A 24,409-nucleotide genomic window follows, 5' to 3' on the forward strand; every position below is an offset into this window, starting at 1 on the left:
GGCACTTATATTTATTTCATGGACACATCATATTTATTGTTGTATTATTTTGTGAGAGCTAAGCTCACACTCATGCATATTATAATATTTTTCATAGTTGTATTTGTTGATCCACGATAGATTATATGGATTGCAACCATGGACATGTAATTGTAGTAGCCTAGCCTAGATCCAATTAATCTAATGTCAATACATTAATTAGATAAGGGCTTGTTAAGAGCCCACAAAATGGATAGCATGCCTAGCACGTGGTGGAAACTTGAAAACACAAAGTAACCCTAACTCTAAAATGCAAGGGGGCCTAACCCTAAACCTAACACTACTTTTTGTCTATAAAAGAGTGGGAGGCCATACTTGTGATCATCCATGGTGATGCCTACATAATGTTGAAGTTATACCCCTATAATCTTTGAGCAACTATTCTCTTCTGCCATTAATCATCTTGTGTGACCATTGCTTGAAAGTGAGGAGCAAAAAGAGACTTTGAGAGTGTGTTTGAGTGAGGAACTTCGAATAGCGAAGCACTTCATCTCTTGCATTTCTTCACCGTCTTCCCATCTTAGTAAGAGATTTAGTTTGAGGTTATATGTGAAGATTGTGAGAGAGTGAGGGATCTAGTAAGGTGAAGCTCTTCTCATGAGAGAGTGATGGATCTGACAAGGTAAAGCTCTTCTCCATCTTCTTCTTCTATATCTTCTTATCTCGGCATGGACATACTTGATGGTGAATGTGAAGGAGGTGAGGGAGTGCGACATTGGGATCACGAAACTATTTTCTAGCCTTCAAGTTATCAGTTGGTGAGTTCATGAAGCTAGTCTCATATTATTTGCTTTCTTGGATAGAAAGAAAGGATGCATGGTCCATTAGAGTTTGGAGTGTCAAGATGACTATGTGAGATAGTTCACCGAGGTTGAAGCTTCTCAAACAATAGAATCCCATCCAATGTCTCACTATCATCTATTTGGCCCAATATTGATGCAATAGATTATTAATAGAATTTTATCCTCTTGTAAAAAACTCCTCTAATTGAACTAAGTCAAATTTACATAATAGGCTATGTCTCAAAGTGAACTTATTTTCTATATTCAATCTTTTGGATGAAATTTTATGTAGTACAATCTAGTTTTACTTACCTTTTTGTCCATTTTCTTTTGTATTTTGAGATGACACGTCTCAATTTAATAAGACACATTTGGCCTTTTGAATGCATTTTGTGTGTGTGTGTGTGTGTGTGTGTGTGTGTGTGAAGCAATGAATTGAAATACTTACAAAGGGCCTTATGGCTAATCAAGCATGGAAGGGATGACAATTGCACACACAACCAAGGTGGTGTGGAGGATATCCATCTATGGAGCAACCACCTCTCCAAGGATCACACCAGCCCAAACCATGGAAGTAACTTGCCATAATAACAATCATCAAATATGACCCACGTGACCACAAACATCTATGGCCGAATCAAAAATAAAAAGCATTGCGTGTGCACCAAATTTGCCAAAGACAAATCCAATGCAAAAAATGATAAAGACAAGGATGTTGTAGTTGTAAAGTGGTAGAAGTGGCATCTTGCCCAAAACCAAAGATCAGATGATGATCATACATTGACATAGGAGTTAAGGCTTAAAATGCAAGCAAAGGGAAACATTGCCGAAGTCATTCCTCTAAGTCTAACAACCAAATCAACTTGTAGCCTCACAATACCCAAAGTATTGATGCATTTGATGAAAAGCATAAAACCAAGATTGAAGAGGAATAACTACATCTCATGTAATCCACAAACCCAATAATACCATCCTATTAAACGGATCATGCTCCATATGCCTTACCAAGCTAGTGAAGCAACTAGGACGTGGCCAAAACCTCAACTCACAAGGAATTAGCCTACTTTGTAGAGTCAAGGGGATGCCAACTAGGGAAGGATCTACCACGAGAGGATCAAGTGTGTAATAAGAAAAGTCTATGGTGTTTTGACTTCTTGCATTGAATTCAAAACAGGCAACCAAGAGGCCTCCAGTCTAATGCGCCATCCCCAAAGCTGACATTCACAAATCCTTAACATCCAACAAGGCAACACCACCATTGCCCTACTACTTACAAATAGACTACAATCCTTGCAACGACTTTTGTATCCAAGGAAGCAAGAAACAAGTCATACTCATCGTGACCGTCTGTGCAACTGAGTCACATGTTGATGAGACCGACCTTGAGATTTCCAATAGATGAATTTGCCACGACTGCATAGATATCAGATCAAACAATGCACGAGGGGACGCATCCACCTTATGTGGATAACCCCCGTCTCTAGTGATCTCACCTTGAGAAACAATCCTACCGTGCCGACCCAAATCAATCTCTCTCTCTCTCTCTCTCTCTGTGCGTGTCATCCTTGCGCAGGGGCCATGCTAATCTTCTCTGTATCGTTCCAATTTTATCAGATGTCTCCGAAGAGACCTCTCTCTCTCTCTCTCTCTCTCTCATATATTTTCCTATAAAAACTTGTACATACTGATAGGTACTGTAGCCTGCAAATTGAACAGGCTCCTTATGCTATTAGACATAGACATCAGAATCAGAAGTGTTATTTAGTTACAGATATTAGTATAGCTTCATGTAGCGTACACCAGATTACACTCTGTTGCCCCATTGAATGCTTGTTTCATTCAAAAATCATGCATTACATAATCACCTCTCAAGCCGAGACGCTTCACAGTCGAGGACACATTCTCAAAATACCCGTACCTCTTTGAGGTGAGCACACCCCTATATATGGGAGTAACTGGGGTAGTGTTCACAAAAAATTGCTTTTCCCCAACAAATTGAAGGCAGAGCTAGGATTTTGGACTGGCTAATCGTTGGTTGATATGCCAGTTCTACACAAGGTGACCTGACAAAAGGAGTCGTTACTATTTTGTGCTGGCTCACATGTCAAGGTGTTTTCTTCTCAGTCCCGGTTAAGCGCAAACCAGCAAGGAAGGATGCCACATCTTCAAACTCGTCATCTGAATGTGTGTCCTTTGTATTCAGGCTTCCTGGAGAGTTTTTCCCTACGTCGATTTGAAGTTTGATACCTCCATTTTCAATTTCACATGCAGAGGACATGTCAGAGCTTTGAGCAGCAGTTGCTGGCTTTAAATCTACCAAACTGTTGTCACCTTCACTGCCAGAAGAACCCTCTTTCAATTGTTGATCAGATGTAGCACCATGATTTTCCTCATCACATCGCTCCTGTGAGGTGGTAATGTTTGTTAGTGATGCTCCACCCTTCATCGAGCCAATGTATCTAAGGCTTTCAAGCTGATTAGTGAGATCTTCTATCTTCCTTCTCAAATTCTCTCCATTGTCGGGAAGTTTTGAAACCGTTGTCTGCAAAGCAAGTCACCATTACTTCGAAGTACCACCATCCACCGAAACCAGCCCAATTCACATCTCTAGAAATAACAAACCTTGTCTGACAAGGTTCGGGAATAACGACTGATGTTTGCAGAGATTTCCGCTTTCTGCCTCTCTATTTCAGCTTCTTTAGAAATGTGCAATGGAGCAGGTTTTTCCTTCATCCTGCAATTGTTCATGCAGTGAAACAAGTATTAAACAATCATAAATCATACATCCATCGATACTATCAATTTGAGCATCAATGGGACAGAGTCTTTACATAGAACAGTAGGTAACTTCTTGTTCAAAAGTGGAATAAACGAAATATAAAAATCTGGCAAACTAGGTTGTCAGGTATCCATCAGGAATAGGATCTTTCTAATTTCACAAGCATTGAAATACACGGATTCCTTTGCGCTCTGGTTTCAACTCCAATATTTCCCTTTTTTCGGAAGGGAATTTTCAAAACTAGGTCGACTACTCTGTGGGTGTGTAATATACACATAGGAGACCATGATTGTACTCTGCACCAATACCAGGCTGGGCAAAAAGTAACTGCCATTCGTGTGACAAGTATACTATACAAAGTCCTTTATTTCATGCATTCGTTTTGAGCTTTCCCACGCAAGAACAGAGTTACTCCATGGCAGTCTCTTATTGTCCCTGATTGCAACCTGGCGCAGCTGCAGCTTAATGTGGTGAAAGTGTGACTAGCACGGTATTTGAACTGGCAGCACCACGTCAACGACAGCATACACTCAGCAGAGTTCATCAGTTGTCATTATATCATCAGTTGGCTAGAAAATCAGGAGTAGGCATCCTATACAGTAGAGCCAATCTTTAATTGAGTTTGCCAGCCTTGCTCCGCGTCTGCTACAGCCTTGGCACTCTAAAGCTTAGACAGAATTAGTGATCAAGCTGATTTCAAAAGCAGTTGTACTGTCATTTCGTACACCTTAGAGAGCACCAAAACTCCTACAACTGTTGCATATACTATTGCTTACCTCTGCATTATCTTTTCCTGACTCGCTGCCGCTACAAACGTTCATGTTTTTTCTTGGTCACATTCAGAAAACTCCTTTCTAAGTAAAGTTGTTCCAATAATTCAGATGGTTATACTCTCTGTTGTAAGTAAAGGTTTGCTTCAAACTCTGATGGTTATACTCCATGACTGTTATGTCATCCTAATTCTTAGAAACACTATTGTCAATACTATGAATATGCAGATAGATACTCCTATCTGGGTGCGGTAGCTTTACCACAATTCTGCACTTGCATTTTGATTTACTTGGTATCCCTCTGCTTCCATACTAGGAAATTATCACAATCTTCTCCTGTACACTACATTAATAAGGATGAACCGCTTCTGGGAAAAAAGATAAGAACATTGTGAAAAACACAATAGTGTAAGCGCAGACATTTTCCCCTGTGCACTACATCTATAAGGATGAACTGGTTCGTGGAAAAAAAGACAATAACACTTTTTAAAAACATCATATATAAGTGCCGACAATTCACCTTGGCCAGTCGCGTGGTGGGCAACCTAATGCATCTGGCTGAGTTTGAGCATGACCATCTCCATATCGCATTTTTCTGAAGACGAATCAAGTTGTTGGTTGAAAACTGACAATGACACTACATAGCTTGTTTATGAACAAGAGCACATATTTCTCTAGATAGACAGACAAAAGAAACGACGGTTTAACTGCTCACCGAGGATCCCATATAAATATATTCTCATTTTCAGATGGTGGTAGCTCTGGTGCTTGTTTGGAAAACAAAAGATGGTGGTGACTGACTCCTGCAATATCTTGGCTTTCCAAAAATTCGATATGCTCCAGAACTTGCTCGTCACTGGAAATGAGCCGAATATATAATTAAGGTTTAGAACATGTCTAATAATACAACTCTTAGGTTCATCTCAAAACTTAACAGGGATAGTACAAAACTAACTGGAATGTTAACAGTCAACGCAAGCCTGCTAGATTTTAACATAAAACAGCATCACTAGCATTTTGCCACAGTTTCGAAAGGCTTTTTCCATCTCCAGTTATATTGTAAGTATTGATTATGACGACAAGGTTCATCCCAACAGTCGACAATTAAGCACGTTGCCAAGGTTTGAAACTTTCCTATTACAAGTAAGAAACAAGCAAGCAGATATTAAATGGTACGAACCCCTCATGTTGATGGCTATGTTCCTTTTGAAGTTGCTGTTGTGTCAAAGAAATATCAAATCCAGACTTCGGCAGACTCAAGAGCTCTCGCAATTCCTGATATGATAATAGACGCCATGTCACTAAAGATAAAGCCAGACTAGAATTTCATGTCAGCAAACAGACAATAGTGCTATGCCGCTCCCAAAGATGAACCACCGAATCGGGTCACTTGGATAGCTTGCCACACTCCCCCCAACAGGGGAGGAGCCTTCCGGAAGATAACTTGGGGTTCCCAATCAACTTGCCATGCTCCCCCCAACGGGGAAGGAGCCTTACCGAAGAGACCTTGGTCTTTCCAATAAGTTTTCGACGCTCCCCCCAACGGGGAAGGAGCTTTTCCGAAGGTAACTTGAGCTTCCCGCGGGCTTACGCGAGGGCAAAGGGGAAAAACCCCGTGCCCCCACACTTACCCCCTTAGCCCTCATCCCAAAATGACAAATATCCTTCCCCCTCCACACTCACTTCACTCGATGCACTCACCTTCCCCACTCTGATATCCCGCGGGAGGCCCCAAGCCACTTATCCATGTCAAACGTCACACACTACAGCCCCGCGCTGCAATGCACCTTGGAAAGCCAAGCCTCGAGTAAGGTTTCTTCAATATACCCAGTCCGTTCCTTGCAATGCTTGAACCCACAAACACCCTCCCTCCTTCCCCAATTGGAAATTCCACTTGTGCGCAGTCTCTTACCCAATCTGTGAAAGCATACCAACCTGATGTGAGAAGTAACGAAACTGTTCTTTATGCTCTGTCGCAACCTTGAATAAGCCCCCTTTGAAGACCTGACACACAAATAGAAGCATTCCTCTTCACATTTTACTATCACCTCTTTGGTTTAGAGAATAAGGTATCAATAAATCAACATGCAAGTTTGACCAAATGGAAGACAGAACAATACTCCTCACCAAGTTACATGCTTGAACTCTGCAGGACGTCACCTTTCTTTATCCATTCTTGCACTGGTTCTTTCTTAAATCACGCATTGCCCGAGACTATTAACATGTAGTCACTTTTCACACATTGCATGATTTTGACATGTGTTCTATTAGGTATTGTATAATTAGACCTAATCTAAGGGCAAGTCATTGACACAATCTTTAGTTTGCACCTGAATTTTTCATTAGCAAAGGTGCTGCAGCCATGCCCTGCCAGCTTTAATACTAAGTACACTTGATAGTTAGATCTTTCAACCACAATCCTAAACTAGAAGTGGACTGGGAAAAAAACCCTATAAAGGACATATACTTGATAGGAACTTTCATGTGCTCTTATATACTGCTAAACAAACTGAGTGATCAACTAACAAGACACTAGAAATGACACCTGCTTCCGATAAATCTTTTCTTCAATTGTCCCAGATGTCATCAAGCGGTAGATGATCACATCAAGTTTCTGGCCAATACGATATGCTCTATCTACACTTTGATTGTCGGTACTGCCAGAATACAGACAAAATGTCAAAAGGACACTTGTTACTCATCTACATTGTAAACCTAGTTCCACACCTTGCTGATTAATCCTCAATAACTTGCCTTGGATTCCAAGCTGGATCAACTATGATGACACGGTCCGCTGCTGTAAGTGTCAAACCCAAGCCACCAACTTTTGAAGTTAAGAGAAAAACAGGAATATCTGGGTTTGTTTGAAACTCCTGGGATAACATATCAGACAATTATTATGATATTTCCAAAGGGAAGTCTTAGTCCACACATACTTTCCCTGAATGCTAGAAAAGAACAAAAGCAAAAAACAATGCTGCTATTGTTTTTGTTTTAAGACAAGTCGCAAAGCACCTGCACATATTTCTCCCTGTCAGAAGCCTTCATGGTTCCATCAATGCGGCGAAAAGTGTACCGTTTTGTAGAAATTTCTTTCTGTACCACAGCACTTCCAAATGGCATAAACAAGGAGTGTCCACATCATTATGCATAAAACCCTTTGATCCAACATAAAATGCTGCACAAACCTGTACAATATCAAGCATTTTTCGTGTCTGTGCAAAAATTAGGGTACGATGTCCTTCATCTACAAGTTTTTCCTGAAGAAAGACACAACACACTGAATGAGCATCAATAGAGAAAGCATATGGAGAAGGATTCGGTACACAATAAACAAGGCAACAGATACAAAAATTCAAGTCTAGGTACTTGCCAACAGCATCAAAATGAATGCAATTTTGCAAGATTTGTCACAATTTGACCCCAGAGATGAATCATCAGCATTCACAAGCTTGGCTATAGAAGCACTCATAGCCTCTGCTGCTGCAGCATCCGACTCATTAAACAATGATTCCATTCCTTCTACAATATCATCAGCTGCCCTCTGTGTCAAGAGGGATGGGTGGTCACAGATTTTCTTGAGCACCTAATCCATGCACAAAGCAACAAGTTTAATTCCAATCTATTATTGAGGATCAGAAGACCGATATTCTAAACAATCCTTACTGTTAAAGCTGCCAAAGCTGAGCCTTCAAGAGACTGATGGGCAGTTTTGCTCTCCAAAAAGGCAGTGTAGAGCTCCCTCTATACTTGCATCAAATAAGAGCTTTATAGAAAGCAAAGCCTTTCAACATTTCAGCTTTAAATGCAAATTGTGTTGCATTATATTAGCGAGTAAAAAGTCCACCTGCCGTTTTGTGAGTTTCAGCCAAACAATAATGTCAGTTTTGCGAGACAGTTTTCGCTCCACAGGATCATCACACTCAGGAAAAACCTCACTTTTCATGCGCCGCAAGAAGAAAGGAGCAATACGCTTCCGTAGTTCCTACAAGAGTAAGTCAACAACATTTTTTATATAGCTCCCAAAAACACAAGAGCCAATATTGAGAATGTAACTTGAACCTTGAGAAAATTACGACCACAACTCATGATAACATGAGGAATAAATTGTCACATTGTATAAAAGAACATCTAGAAGAACTCTTGTATGTTACTGTGATTTGTCCAAAGAATCACTTCAGAGGAGCCACTAAATTTTGTTCTGGTCAATGGCAACCTTTGTTAAGGTTGTAGAAAATATATTGCTAAGATCAAGAAAATTGTACTGCATTTAGCATTTTTTGATATTGGAACCCACAAAATCTGATGATATATCTGCACTCTAAAGTAAATCCTACCATAACACAATTTCTGCTTTTCTAACGAATCAAGCAATCTATGGAGGGCACTAGAACCTCATCTTGGACAAACTTTACACATCACCTAAGCTTTGGAGGATGCCAAATAGTGAAATGCAAGGTCTCTTGCAGCAAATAGTGAAATGCAAGATCTCGTGCAAGGACTCAATCAAGTAGAAAAGATGTAGAGTTTTTACTTCTTGAGTTCAATTCAAGGCATACAACCATGATGCTTGAATTTGAGTATTGCCATTGGAAAGCCCCGCCTGGTCAACAAAATCCATAGTTATACCCACCCAAGGGTACTGCTCCACACATACAGATTGAAAGGGATCCTTCAACAAAGCTGTCTTATGAATCCTAGAATCCAACAAAGCACCTCCACCCGTGCACTTTGGTGCAGTGGCATTCTGCCAAGAGACCGAAACTTGACCAAGAATATTTCCCTATTTTAAATGGCATGAAACAAATGGGTTGCACCAATTAATCCAAGGAGTATGTGTCAACTGGAGCAAAGGTGAAAAATAGGATATCATCCCAGCCATTACTATCTAGCCAACTTTAAGATGTGCATGCAAACATCAGCCCTAAGATTTCAATACCTAAAATCTACGATGGATGTGAAAAGACATCCAATTTGGCAAAGCCCAAAGAGCCACATCCACTCTAATGAGGTAGCCCAAGTATCGAGTAACCCACCACAAGAAATAATTGCACCTTGCCAACATAAAGGATGCAAATCTCTGTATACAGCAGCTTTTGAGAATGGACTTCTATGCATTGATGTGAGAGACAAGACCAACCAAATAGTTCCCCGTATTATGAATGTTTTATCAACATTGAATTTTTCAGCCTTGAAAAACATCGATGAATCATCTACAACAGATTTTCCAAGGATCTTGGAAGTTGGCCCCACTAGGAAGATTCCAATCAATGAGTTTACTGTTAGTCGGAATCTTATTCAGTTAAGAAATCCCAAAGCACACAACAAAGGACTAAGGGGGCATCCCTGTCTAAGGGAGTCGGTGGGAGAAATTTCATCAAATCTGTTCCCATTGACTGCTATGGACACCACCCTGTCAAAGTTGATCCTATCCATGAGTAGTGGCATGTGTGAGACATGATGCATTGTCTACATGTGTCATCTACCATGCAAGTGCATTCTAGCTATCCTGCTCAATCAGTCTTTTGTTTATTAGGATCACAGCTTCGAAACTACACTACCAAGGGAAGATTACAAGTTTGTTGAGCTAACCTGGTCAAAAGCCTTTTCCATATCCAACTTAATCGTGTGACAACCTCCTGGCCAAAGGCTTTAGCATAATCAAACCCATCTAAACATTCAAAATATTATGCATGATATTCTTGTCCTTCATAAAACCACATTGTGTTTGGTGTATAAAATGTGGAAATTTTTTCTAAGGCCTATTTGCAGGTATATTGGAAAAGATCTTATACAATAACCCTGTGACTAAAACCCTCCCCCACTGCTTCAAAGCCTGAGGAGCAAGGACCTCAACCTGTTGCACATTCAGAGTGTCTGCAAATACAGATTGCAAATGTTATCATTCAGTCGTGACAGCCAAGGCATACTGGACCCCATATATTGAGACAGCTTGCAAGCATTTTCTCCAATCAAATATACATGCTTGCATGTTGGCCAAAACAAAATTCAAAGTACAAAATCCCCTTAAGAAATGTAGAGATCAAATAAAATGGCATATACTCAAGGTTGACATGGACAACCTGCCATGATGAAGGCTAGCATTGAATAAGACCACAAAAGACACAATAGCCCTTAAAACACTTCTTAATGATATCAACATCTGTAAAGTACCTGTGCAACTGCTGAACCCACTCGTTTTTGTCTATCCGTAGAATCCTTGCTATTTGCACTCAAAATTGCGTCCTCATAACGTACTTTAAATCTCCATAATATAGAAGTATAGAGATGTTAATTTACTTTCGAACCAAAGTGTATTAATTTGCAAACCAAACCAAAGAATTTCAATTAACACTTCCCAAGATCTGAATAAAGTCTCTTCATGAACTTAGGCATGGCCACGTGAGCATAAATTTAGACTTACTCTTTTCTGTCCCCTAGTAGATCTGGACAGCAAAAATCAAATAAGGCCCACATTTCCTACAACAAATTCAGGAAGTGTCTCAACTGAGTGGCACAGAAACGTAGTAAATGCAAGAAGCCATGATACAAGGATATAAGAGCATAACTGTACCCTCAGATTATTTTGTATCGGTGTACCACTAAGCACAATTCGGTGTGCACAAGGGATTTCCTTCAAACTCTTTGCTCGCTGAGTTGATGGATTCTTGATTAGATGTCCCTGGGAAGATACAAAGAACAACAGTTACATTCTAGTTTTTCATGGTTAAGCTCTTAACAAATGCTTCTCATCAAGTTAGAGAAGCTAAGGTTACAACCTGACCTGGCTTGAATGTTCTAGTGGAAAGATAGTATAGATATCTTTATCAAATGTGGTGCAGCAGCAAAAGTAATGTATCTTCTAATGTAAAAAGAGATGAGCATCTCCTGAGCTTGCAAAATTTGAAATGCCCACAAAAAAGACCATGTTGCCACTTCTATGATGGAAATTTTCTACATTCACATTCATCACCTATTCCCTCCTGCCCTTAACACACTTTCTTTCTCCCCTACATTCACATTCATCATCTACTCCCTCCTGCCCTTTGCACACCATTTTCTTTCCCACTTCTCTCCTTTCCTCTTCTCAGCCCACACTCTCTTTCTGCTTTATCTCAATCCTCCATGTCTCCAGTCTTTCAAGCCCAAACACCCTGAGCTCAATTAGTAATTACACATCCCTTGTCCTCTAAATGTTCTCTACAACACTTTAGCCTATCCCTGTCCATAGTAGCCAGGAGTTTCAGAAATGTCTACATAGGCGAGGGTTTCCTACAAGTTTCAAACGATAATACGTTTTTGGAAATGCCTGAAAATCATTTCCTATTTTTGCTATCTAGTAGACATGGAACCTAGGCAACCATTTATCAAAATAACTCTGTTTATTTACTATCTACAAAACCAATTATCAATTTCAAATATATAAGGCTCCAAACAATGTCAAATCCCAAATTCATATCTACAAATAAATATCAATGATCATGTTTCATAACATTAACTTCGTTCAAAAGGCAATTGCCAATTCCATAACGTCATATTGATAAACATCAAATCCCAAACATGCAAAGCAACATTGAAAGTGTCAAATAAAGAGCTTCTCAAATCTCCAATGCATAAGTAGTAAATACTTGCCTCTAGATTAGAGCCTAGCCAGTAGATTTAAGGACCAAAGTACCAAGTTCAATCTTTGAGGTTTTTGTCTATAAACCCTCGTCAAAACTGAAGAGTTATCACTAATAACCTACTCATGACTCGTGACTGACAAGTCACCAACCTAGGTGGTAAAGCTAATCAACTGGATATTTGAAGACCAAAACCCCATTGTCATCAAGTGCAGCTGACAAGAGACTTCTTTTTTCAAGTTTTTAAATGTTCATTTTTTCTCCAAAAATTTTAATGTGTGAGTTATCGTTCGTTGCTTCTTCCCCTTTTCTACAAATCAGCCCACATCAAAATCTCATACCAATCAGCCCACGTGCACAATTTATTATAATGGCAAACATACAACCATGCGTGCATCAGCACACTTGTCCTCTCATACAACACATCCACCCACACCACTCATGATGCCAACTTCCAAGGCATCAAGGCAAGCCTCAAGGCCCCATGTAGAGACGAGAGTCAAGACTCATCACTCCAATCGGCGATCACAATGATGCTTGAAGAGGGAGGGCATGCGAGGAAGAGGAGAGAGTGAGAGCATTAGAGGCTTGAAGACCCAAGAGGGATGAGGTGGGGAGAAGATGCTTCAAGCGGAAGGGGATGGGGGGAACTTGGAAGAACAATGAAGAGGGAGGGGATGGAAGGTTGATGCTTGAAGACAAGAGGGTGGGGATGAGCCTTGAGGAGAGAGTGAGACTTGAGAGAGTGTGCAAATGAGCCCCAAGTCCACAACTTGTCTCTTTTTGCCAAAAGCTGCCTTGGGCCCTTGCAAAAATGTGCCGAAATCATGTTGCATAACTGGTTTTTGTTCGCAAGATGGGTAGCAAAAATGCGCCAAAAATATAGTATGCATTTGTACGGTATTGCTCGGGTACGTACGGTACGAACCATAAGGTACGAGCCCCTCTGTATGTCATACAAGGGCAACTATGCTCATGAATAGAAAAATAATCAAACAAAGACTACTATAGTGGACTCCAGAAAATTGTATGTGTGTGAATGGAATGATCTCCAAAGACAACATGATTGCCAAGTTTCCATAAATCCCACAATGCCTAGCATCATACTTAATCAAAGAAACAAAAATTATAAAATAAAATCTCAAGGTAGAGGAACCAATTCCAACTATTCAAAAGTTTTTTACAAAGTGTGAGGAGAAATTAAGCTTGCAAATAACCGCCTACAGACGTGTCGTTGATACCTGTGTCAAGGTCTAGGATGTCTAGATTAACCAAGCTGGACAGATCAATCAATCAATATCCCACGTGTATGTGTAGACAACTGAGGCTATGGCTATGCTGAAACCTCTGCAATCTCCCTCACAAAGAAATTTGTAAGCTACCTCTAGGTGCGGCCTCAATGCCCTAGAGATATTGAACTCTTGAGGAGTATCTCCCAAAGCCACCATAAATAAGCAATGGAAACCAGCTCAAATCTCATAGTATGTTGGGCAACAACAAATATAGTGCTCCTTTGTCTCTGGCTCTAGCTAACATATCTAGCATATGCACTTCTCTGGTGGTATGGATCTCTATCTCCCAACCTCACACTCTAACTGGTGTGAACAAGTACGTAGCTAACCAATAGCACACCTAATCCCATGTGAGAGGTAGGTGTCTATGTATCTCGAGCAGACAACAAATCCATCATCTATAGTATGGAGAAGATGCTCTCCACAAAAAGCCATTTTATCGCTACTTCCTGTATTTGTGTCAACTATGTTCCATTACCCATTCATTCATTGTTTGAGTTGTTTGCAATATTTTACTTTATTCCTTGTATTCTTGCAATCTATTACAATACTATCACTTTGCTTCAATTACTACCCCCTATCTAGACATTTCTATCTCTCGTTTGGCTTCAGGCAAAAGTCCATTTCATTTCTATTTCACTATTTCTTGAACTTTTTGCAAATACATTTCCAAGAAATCATCAAATTAGCAACTAGCAAGCCAACTTTTAAACTATCCACTCAAAAACCACCTAAGAAAGGGGACACAGCATGTGAAGAGGTGGTTAAGAAACAGAGTTGACATCTCAATTGTGGGGAAACAAACAAAATGTTGATAGTTGGATAGGTTGTGCAACATGCTATCAATTGATTGTCTTTTTGTGAGGATTTCCTAATGGTTTTGTTTGGTGATAATCATAAAGCTCATTAGTAGTACCGTAAATGTTGCACATCCTCGCAAGGAGGCGCTTGACAACCGGAGCAAGGCTCCAATGGAGCTTTTGTCTCTAGATTGTATGCAAAATGTCAATGGCTCTACACAAGACATGCCTAACTTTAGATGGAAAAGACAACCAATGCGATACCCATACGAAGAGTGGGAGTGACCTACATTCATTAGCCAAACGTGGAACTGTAGTTTTCTAAGGAACAGGGTACCTAACTTTGGATGAGAGATAACCAATGTGGCACCCATACCAAGAGTGGGAGTGACCTACCTTCATTATATGAGCCGGGAACTATAGTTTTACTAGGGAGAGGGTGACTAACCTACCTACAATTTCACAAGGGGAGTGTGATTAGACTATCTTCACTCTGTGAACACGCGGGCTAAAATAGAACAAATAGCACAAGTTTATGCAAATGATTGAGGAACAACCAGCCCCATTATTTTTCTCAAGTGTCGATCCTTATGTGGCCTACTCAACCTGGAATGCATCTTCCTTCTATATATGGGTCGCAAGCCTATGCTCATCAACAATCATAATTATGCTTTAGTAATTGGTAATTTCCAATGCTCATTCTATTCCTTTGTTTGAGCTTTCACTTTTGCTTGCGAAAACATAATCCAAAATGGCATAACAAACATAAATCGTAAAGGTTGTTCCTCAATGGAATGAAGGGTCAAACATCTGATGAAAAAAAAAAAATTTGAGATGACAAGATTAAAGATTATTCATGCACCTTCTAATTTCAATAGCGCTAACTCACTTAAGGGTAGATCAAGACTAAAGCGTTCAAAAATAAACAATGAGATTCAACCTTGCAAGAAAATATTGTAACCACTTTTGAGCAAGGAGTACCTCATCAAGCACCATGTAATCCCATGTTATAATGTCCTCACTTAGATCACCAAACCCATCTCTACCATGAAGATCTCCTCGCAAAGCTTGCCAATTATTGCGCACCACATCATAGGTTGTCAATAAAATCCCACCAACCTGCTTGTCAAAGGAAACAATACCCAAATGATACACCTAACAAAAAATATAAAGTATTCTCTTCATCTCCCCTTCACTAACACAACTGATAGGATTAATAATATAGTAATAATTGACTGACTTTTTAAAAACTGAGTTCTTTTAAACAGATTCTCATCAAATACTTGACATATTTGGCTTCTTATCTAAAGCTTAAAAACCACAAGTTGAGAAATAATTCGACCTCTACAAAGCTTAAGGATTTCCTCACGAACAACCCTCACAATCAAGTACTCAAAAGTTTGGAGGTTCTATAAGTGCTCATGCATGTCAATATCTTGATAGATTGAAGAAAAGCTAGTAGAAGTCTTCACATAAGCGATCACTTAACAATGATTTCCACACATTTTCCTTGTAAAATCCATATATTTTTGCACTTATTAAGACAATTCATCACAATGGAATCATAACATTTCAAACCTTTTGGTAATAAACATATTCCCAATCCCTTGATGGTGCTAACGTTCATTTGATATAACCTCTATATCGTCATAATTCAATAAAGTCTTCCCTATCAAGTAAGTTTTTGGCAATGTGACCAAGCCTTAATGTCACGAGAAGGCAAAAATGCTTTGGGTTATCCACCAAAAGGAAAAAAAGAAAATCATTCTAAAACGAAAGGAAAATTTATATTGTGGTGGTTACAATTCAAAAACAAAAATGCATTTTAGTGTTACTTATTCTCATTTTTAGAAAATCTCTCTCTCTCTCTCTCTCTCTCTCTCTCTCTCTCTCTCTCTCTCTCTCTCTCTCTCTCTTTTTCGTAAAAGGTAATTGTATTAATTACGAAAAAAATACAAGATCACTTGATTACAAGATACATGACGACAATCCAAGCCATCATGTGAAGAGGTGCTAAGTACTACAAGTTACAATTTCATGGCAAGGATGCGGAGGAAATTGCCATATGCCAAGGACGGAAGTCCTCCGTAGAGAGCAAATCAGAACGATGGAGAAGAGTCAACTGCCAATACAAGAGGCCCTTAAGCCTCACAATATGCCCCTGAACATTATGGGCGGAGTCAAACAGAAAAGCATTTCGAATGGTCCAGTTATGCCAACAGCCCCAGTATCGAAGAAAGTGATACATGAGCTTCATATGTGGTTGTGCGGGAGTAGGGTATTTGGGCTGGCCCAAAACCCAATCAAAGGGGCGCAGTGTGATACCAACCACCCCTCACCAAACGGCCGACAAAAATAACCAGACTTTCTTAGCGACGGGGCAAGAAATAAATCGGTGGCGGGCGGATTCCAGCGTAGTGGTGCAAAAGAAGCAGGTGCCATTGAAGATTCGTCGCTTGGAGAGAGCCGAAGCAAGCGGAAGACCGCCAATCATCACTCTCCAAAGAAAGACTTTGTATTTAAAGGGTGTCTTGTTGACCCAGCCCTCCATCACAGTTGCCCTCCACCATGACCGGGATTTGCGCAATCCCCATAAAGAAGTTGCTTTAGTAACCAACCATTGATTATCTTTAATCAGGAGATGATACACTTGGTTAGTAGAAGCTTTGCTCAAATGCAGCCGGCCTTGTAGGTCCCAATCCTGCCAGGGATGATCCGAAGCAAGAGTAGGAAAGGGTTGTCTGCTCTGGATCACCGTCAAAAGCTGGTCCCATAAAGGCCTGTATCCACGAGGGATCCTGAAAAGCCGCCTAGCAGTACGAAACGATATAAACACATTGCGACTGGCAAGGGTGGCATCCACAACTGAAGACAAGCCCAAACGTGCCATTCGGTTGAATTGTGGTCTAAGCTCATGTTTACCTTCCCACGAAAGTAAACGCGAGACTGCCAGTAATTCCAATTGAAAAGAGTTAGTAGCCAGGCGATCCTCCGGTGGGTGCCACTGAGCCTTTTGGAGGACATGTTGCCAGGAAGACACCAAATGAGTAAGCAGCGATGAAGAAGAACTGGAAAACCGCGAATCAGCATTCAGAACGTGCCACCAAGAACTCCGGAGTTGGGTATTGCCATGCCGAAGCCCATGGCCCTCGAGAAAATAACGGGCGATAGCGACCCACGGATGGTGATCATCCGAGCACATGGCGCGGAAGAGGGACCAACGAAGTGCCTGCATATGAGTTTTGGCATCTAAAATAGCTCCGCCACCCATGCGTTTGGGGGTGCACGCATGTGACCAGGAGATCCAGGAAATACCTGCGTGCAATGAGTCCTTCTTCCATAGCATGAAGCGGATAGACTGAGTGAGAGCATTCAGAGTCGTAGGAGTCCAGGGCAGCAATGGCAAGAAATATGTGAGCATTGGCACCATAATGATCTGGGCTACTTTGAGACGAACATGAAAAGGCCAGGCCTGAGACTTCCAATACATAAACTTGGCCACCATTTTCTGAGAAATCCACTGCAGAAGCTGCATTGGGGGGACATCAACACCCAAAGGGTATCCAAGATGCCTGACAATGGAACCTCGAGGGACAACCAGACCCTGCCAGTCCAAGGACTGCAAATCCGACTCCGTGCAGCTTAGAATGGCTGATTTGAGCGCATTGATACGAAGGCCTGACGCCTGACCAAAGAGACCCCAAACATCCAATGCTTTTCGAAGGTTATCTTTGTCCGCACGCAAAATCATAAAAGTATCATCCGCCAGGGATTGGCTAATGAAGTGTTGTCCTGTAGGAAGCGACAGTCCGGCCAACTGGGAGGAGGCGGCCATATGGGATAACATGGAGAGAACTGGATGTGTCGCAAGGGCAAAGAATAAAGGGCTCAAAGGGCACCCCTGTCGGACAGAACGGGCAAGGACAAATGGCTCCGTAACACCTCCGTTCAGCATGATTCGGAAAGACGCCGCAGCACTAATGGTGTAGATCAGACGAGACATCCGAGCACCAAAGCCCATAGCCGACATAAGGTCAGCAACGAAAGACCAGTCCAGATAGTCAAAAGCCTTTTCCAGGTCCAGTTGAATCAGTACCACCTCCTGATTAGAATGCCGGGCATAATCAATGGCCAATTGGGCATTCAAAACATTATGTAGAATATTTCGGCCCTTGATGAAACCATACTGGAGGGGGTGCACAAGGGCAGGGAGATGCTTATGGAGCCGATTCGCCATTACTTTGGAAAAGATTTTGTACATTGAACCCATCAAAGAAATGGGGCGCCACTGTGTCAACTTAGATGGCGAAGGAACTTTGGAAGTAGTTTAATAAGTCCTTGTTTCCATGAGGGAGGCATGATCCCCGTTTCCCACACCTGCTGAAACAAGGCCTGCAATGGTTTCGCCAGTTGGGTAGCGAAAGTTTCAAAGAACTCATTGGTGAGACCATCCCAACCCGGACTTTTATCTTTGGGCAAGTGTAACAGGACATCCATAACCTCTGCTTCACCAATATCTGACTCCAGAGTAGCTTGCATGTCCTACAGAAGCTGATTGCGGACGAGGTCGTAAAAAACCGAACGGGCCTGAGTAATTTGGGCGAAAGGTGGAGAAGCGGAACCGAGAAGGTCACTGAAATAATTCCTGCACATATGCACAATAGTCTGCGGATCCATGATAAGGTGGCCTTGTGCATCCTCGAGTCTGGTCATATTCTCTCGAGCAGGAGAGGCGTGGAGAGCTCGAAAGAACTTATGGGTCTGACATGCACTATCTTGCAAAGTCTCTGTCAGATGTTGCAATTTGGCCTGCTGATACGATTTTAACTGGAATTCTTTAATAAGATCGGCCACCCGCATGGCCAGTGCAAGCAGAAAGGCATCATCCGGAGTGTCCACCAGCAGGGAGCGAACCAAAACCAGCAGATCCTCCGCTGCCTGTCGACGGCGCCGACAAAGAGAGGCATGATAGATCCCATATTGCCGAGCAACCCGTTGCACATTAGAGAGCAATCTTTCAAATGACGCAGTGCCCTGAGAGGAAAAGTCCAATAAGAATCTGTCAAGCAATTGCTGCATATAGCCCTGGAAAATTGTATGCTTTAAGTAGGAGGAGTTGAAACGCAAAGGGAGTCTCTCCAGAAATTGCTTGAAAGGAGCAATGGGTTGTGCAAGCAACTCGAACTGCAGAGGGAAATGGTCTGACAAGACATATTGCTGCAACACTTTTATTTCGAGCATCTCCGGCAGAAAATCATCATTCTGCATGATATATATACGGTCCAACCGCGACCATGTTGTGGCATACTGGGCCGAATGGAAAGTAAAGCCTGGAGAAGACGGATGTAGCCAGGACCAAAGATCTTGCTTAAGAACAGCAAGAGCCAACTCTTGCCACATACGACTTTCCGGCGCATCCATGACCGAGTGTTCCGATGTAGACTGGGAAGAATCAACACACATATTGAAATCCCCCATGAAGAACCCCCGTCTGCCAAGTGAGAAGGAAGTCTGCAAAGTCTGCCAAAGCTCCCGGCGAGATAACGAATCATTCGGAGCATAGAGGCCGAGTAACCATAGGATTTCTCCTTCGAATAAGATTTCAACCACCAAAAAGCGGCCATGAACATCATTTTTTATAAGAACAGGCTGATATTTGGCATGTACAATCATGAACACACCCGAGTAATGCATGGCCTGTGTTCCTGCATAGAACAAACGAAAGCCATGGCAATCCACAACTTTACCGGCATCACCGTGACTCTTGTGCTCAACAGCGCAGAGGACATCCCACTGATTCTCATACAATGCAGTCCACATGGCATGTTGCTTGTGGCGAGAACAAATTCCTCGCACATTCCACGTGGCTATTTTCATGTGTATACAAAACACAATCAGGTACGAGGCACAGCTTGCCTCGATTTGACTTTGTCGGCGAGAATGTCCAGGACTCCCTCATCCAAGAAATCCGCCAACACCGCAAAAGAGTTCTGAGGACCAGATTTGGAAGTAGACGGCATATCTGCTTGCTTGGGGTTGGAACGTGGGTAACGACGGTCCCACGGAGTAATGACGTTGCCTCTGGTATCAAAAGCCAGCTGGGCAGGTGGACCCTTTAGACAATCCGAATACATTTTCCTGGCGGGCTGATGACGGGGAGCTAAAGAAACCATAGCAGGAGCAAAGCGCTCAGAAGACATCATTTCCTTCCTGCGCATATAGGTTCGCATGGAATCTTGTGAGGTAGTAGGCACAGTACTCTCCATGCCAGCACCAATCCTGTTGCCTTTTTTGGGACGAACTTCAACCCAATCAGTGGCACGGGAATCCAGACCCGAAACCTGTTGTTTGCCTTTGGCCAGAACTTGGGGCGGGTGGATAGTATCCAATGACGGAGCATCACACACCATATCTTCCATGGGCGGGGCAACATGACCCGTATCTGAAACATGTTGTTGCTCTGGGCATTCAGCCATAAAGTGCCCCAACTGTCCACAGGAAAAGCAATGGCCTGCAAAATTGCCCCATTTCAAACGAAAGTGTAACGGATGCATACCCGAGCAATTGAGGCGTAACCACGCCGGCCGTTTCCTTGCAGTATCCCATAACATGCACAAGCGGTTGCGATTCACGGCCCTGGGACTGGGAGGAACCAGAACCGTGCCCACAGCTGCCATAGCATCCTTCAATAGCGGCCAATAAACAGCCGGACAATTCTCCACTTCTACCCACACAAGGCATTCACGTTGCAGGAGGCGCTGGAAATCTGCCATCGGGCACCATGGAACCACATGAACCAACCGACGATCAAAAAACAAAGGCAGTTTAGACAGGAGAGCAACACGGTGCGTCTCTGTTTTCAAGAGGACCTCAAAAAAACCGCGGGATCCAACAAAAATCTCTTCAACACATTCCCCTTGTAGCAGACTCTGCAGCCAGCGAATACGGGAAAGCAGCGGGATGCGACCAATGAAGAAGAGTATCACCGCGCGATCATAAAATACGGAAAAGGAGCGTAGGACACTTTTTGGGTCAACGGTAGCTTCCAGAACATCGTCTGGAGAAGAGTCAGAGAAGGCTTCCTGATTATGTTGAACATATTCACCAAGCAGAGTGTTGGCAAATTCCAACAGATGCTCCCAGTCCACCTCTTGAGAGTCCACAGAATCCGAAGCAACCTGCGCATAGGAAAGATCCGGAATAACACCTATCTCTTCCGGGGTATGCTTGGTACGTTTACCCGCAAGCTGGATGTCAAGACCCGGGGGCAATTCTTCAGGGCACAGAACCATATCCTCTGGTTCCTCAGCATCCGAGTCCGGGCCAAGTGCTGCCACCGTTTGATCTATGAAATCCAGATCCAAACCAGCCATCGTGTACGACGAGCTGATCTCCTGTCGTGCGTTCTCTCTCTCTCTCTCTCTCTCTCTCTCTCTCTCTCTCTCTCTCTCTCTCTCTCTCTGTGTAAAGTGGCAGGGCTGCTCTGCCTCAGTGTGCAGGGCTAGATTGCATGTGCAAGAAGAAAATGGGCTGTCGGCAACCTCTGATGTCAGCAGGGACAGAGTCGTGCTGCCGTTACCTCCAGTCTGCCAAACAACACGATCACAGGAAGGCGGGACGCAGGACAAGTTGGAGCGTGCCAGGCACAAACGCGGGAAGCATAAGACAGGGGCGCACACTCGAACGCCGGATGCTGGTCTCGCTGATGCGACGGAGAAAGCAAGGGGCCCTGTTCTGTCGCACGCAACCTGTTACCTGTGGCGAGCTGACAATCGGCTGATGAACGGCTGGCGCGTGACGGCACCCAGGGCGGAAGGCGACGGCGAAGACCCCCACACGCAGGGCGGACGGGCGACGACGGCGACCCGAGACCCACAGGTCAGACGGCCGACGGAAGGGCGAGGGGCTCAGGCGATGGCATCCGCGCGATCGCGACCCGTCTTCTTCTTCTCTCTCTATTCCCTCTCTCTCTCTCTCTCTCTCTCTCTCTCTCTCTCTCTCTCTCTCTCTCTCTCTCTCTCTCTCTCTCTCTCTCTCTCTCTCTCTCTCTCTCTCTCTCTCTCTCTCTCTCTCTCTCTCTCTCTCTCTCTCTCTCTCTCTCTCTCTCTCTCTCTCTCTCTCTCTCTCTCTCTCTCTCTCTCTCTCTCTCTCTCGTAAAAGGTAATTGTATTAATTACGAAAAAAAGATACAAGTTTACATGGTTACAAGATACATGATGGCTCTAAGCCATCGCGTGTAATCTCTCTGGCTCTCTAAAGCACTAAACTCCAACAGAATTACAAAAAGTCATGGCAACGACGCAAAGAAAATGGCCATATGCCAGGGAAGTAAGTCCTCCCGAGGAAGTAAGTCAGAGTGTCGAAAGAGATCTATCTACCAATGCAATAGGCCTTTAAGCCTAGCAATATGCCCTGAGCATTGTAGGCTGAATCAAAAAGAAAAGCATTCCGAATGATCCAATTGTGCCAACAGCCCTAGTATCTAAGAAAGTGAAACAAAATCTCTCTCTCTCTCTCTCTCTCTCTCTCTCTCTCTCTCTCTCTCTCTCTCTCTCTCTCTCTCCGTAATCTGTGTGTAGAAGGTAATTGTATTAATTACAAAAAAAAGTACAAGATTACAATATGGCTCTAGGCCATCATGCATAAAGTCAAAGACATCATAGAGTGAATACAAAGAAAGCAAAGTGCCTAAAGGGGGGCAAAAGAAACTACAATATTCCAAGCAAGCAAATCTTGTCTAGGGAGAATACCATCAATCAAGTCTAGATACCAATGAAGAAGGCCTTTAAAGCGGGCTATATGACTCTGCACGCTCGATGAAGCATCAAAGATGAATGCCTTGCTCATGGTCCATATATGCCAACAATTGCATAAGCTCAAGAAAGAAAAGAGCACTTCATGCCCACTTGCACCAAATCCACAAACTTGGGATGTCCAAAGACCCAATCCTTTGGAAGCATCTATAAGCCAACCACTTGTAACCAAATGACCGATAGTAGTGGCCAAACCTTCCTCACGAGTGGGCAAGTAAGGAACCGATGGCGAAGGTTCAACCGACGTTTGACAAAAAAAAGTAACAACCATTGGAAATCCTTCACTTGAAGAGTAACGAGGCAAGGGTTAGTACACCAATTAACATTCACCAAATGAAAACCTTGGATTGAAAGGGTGTTTTGTTAAGCCAGTCTATCATCACAACACATTTGCACCACGCTTGGCCTTTCTAGAGACCCCAAGTGGTATTGCCTTTTTGGACAAGACAATCCTTGTCACGAATAAGCAAATGATATATTTGATTCGCAAAAGTATCACCCAAAAGGAGTCTACCATTAATCAACCAATCCTACCAAGGGGCCTCTTGGTCCAAAGAGAGGAGAGGCTCCATGGCTCATAAAGAGGTGGAGATGGCATTCCACAACTCACGGTATCCTCCGGATACATGAAAGTAGCGTTGGGCTGATCTAAAGGACATAACAACGCCACTAACAAATAGAAGAGCATCAGCCAATGACAAGTCCCAGGCAACCATTCTATTCAACATTGGCCTTTGTTCCTCTCTACCTTGCCAAGAGAGCAACTTCGAAACCACCACCACTTCCACTCTCCCGGAGTTAGCCGCCTCCCAATCCAAACATGGGTGCCAAGAAGACTTAGCAAGGACCAATCTCCAAGATTGGATCAGATGATTCAATAGCATGGAAGACTTCAAATGGATAGCCTGTTCAGCATTAAGCACATGCCACCATGAGGCAGAAATCCTCGTGTTCTCATGCTTGATACCTTGAGTCTCAAGAAAAAATTCAGCAATCATGGACCAAGGTTGCCTATTTCACACAAGGTCTAGAACAATGACCAATGAAGAGCAATCATGTGTGTCTCCAAATCCAAAATAGTCCCACCACCCATTCTTTTGGGAGTGCAAACATGTTGCCAAGAGATCCAAGAGATACCCATCCAAGAATCTTTTTTCCAAAGCAAAAACCAGACGGGTTGAGTGATTTGTTGTAAATGAGACTTCCACCAAGAGAGCAACGAAAGGTGATATGAAATCATTGGTATCATGATTGTCTGTGCTATTTTTAATCTTAAGTGGAAAGGCCAAGCTTGTCACTTCCAATACACGAACTTATCCATAATGCATGAGGAGATCCAATCTATCAACGCTTTGGGTGAAACCTACACTCCCAAAGGATAGCCCAAGTGCCCAAAAACAATCTTTAAGCACCACCTCACCTTGCCAACCCAAGGCCTAGAGATCACTCACAGTGCAACTTATAAGGGCTGACTTAGATGCATTGATGTATAGTCCCGAGGCAAAGGCAAAT

General features: G+C 42.7%; 1 protein-coding gene and 1 non-coding gene across 2 annotated transcripts in view; both read right to left on the minus strand.

Annotated features, from left to right (window-relative positions):
* Positions 1-2,348: 2,348 nt before the first annotated feature.
* Positions 2,349-2,451, minus strand: LOC148028354 (U6 spliceosomal RNA). Its single transcript, XR_015692742.1, has one exon. It is a non-coding gene; the product is annotated as a U6 spliceosomal RNA (small nuclear RNA).
* A 66-nt stretch (positions 2,452-2,517) lies between these two features.
* CHR24 (chromatin remodeling 24) overlaps positions 2,518-24,409 on the minus strand; it is a 39,999-nt gene continuing 18,107 nt past the window's right edge. The window contains exons 5-21 of the mRNA XM_087690171.1: positions 15,066-15,203; positions 10,945-11,052; positions 10,795-10,850; positions 10,545-10,635; positions 8,218-8,355; positions 8,037-8,114; positions 7,744-7,956; positions 7,559-7,630; positions 7,386-7,466; positions 7,125-7,243; positions 6,916-7,027; positions 6,306-6,374; positions 5,551-5,645; positions 5,086-5,226; positions 4,891-4,965; positions 3,444-3,555; positions 2,518-3,363 (exon numbers count right to left, since the gene is read on the minus strand). Of these exons, the coding sequence (XP_087546297.1) occupies positions 2,926-3,363; positions 3,444-3,555; positions 4,891-4,965; positions 5,086-5,226; positions 5,551-5,645; positions 6,306-6,374; positions 6,916-7,027; positions 7,125-7,243; positions 7,386-7,466; positions 7,559-7,630; positions 7,744-7,956; positions 8,037-8,114; positions 8,218-8,355; positions 10,545-10,635; positions 10,795-10,850; positions 10,945-11,052; positions 15,066-15,203 (2,136 nt within the window). The 3' untranslated portion in view covers positions 2,518-2,925. The remainder of the gene's footprint in view (positions 3,364-3,443; positions 3,556-4,890; positions 4,966-5,085; positions 5,227-5,550; positions 5,646-6,305; positions 6,375-6,915; positions 7,028-7,124; positions 7,244-7,385; positions 7,467-7,558; positions 7,631-7,743; positions 7,957-8,036; positions 8,115-8,217; positions 8,356-10,544; positions 10,636-10,794; positions 10,851-10,944; positions 11,053-15,065; positions 15,204-24,409) is intronic.

This window comes from Lygodium microphyllum, chromosome 12, assembly GCF_053477565.2.
Source record: "Lygodium microphyllum isolate KBCC chromosome 12, Lygodium_microphyllum_v1.1.10, whole genome shotgun sequence".
Classification (NCBI taxonomy): Eukaryota; Viridiplantae; Streptophyta; class Polypodiopsida; order Schizaeales; family Lygodiaceae; genus Lygodium; species Lygodium microphyllum.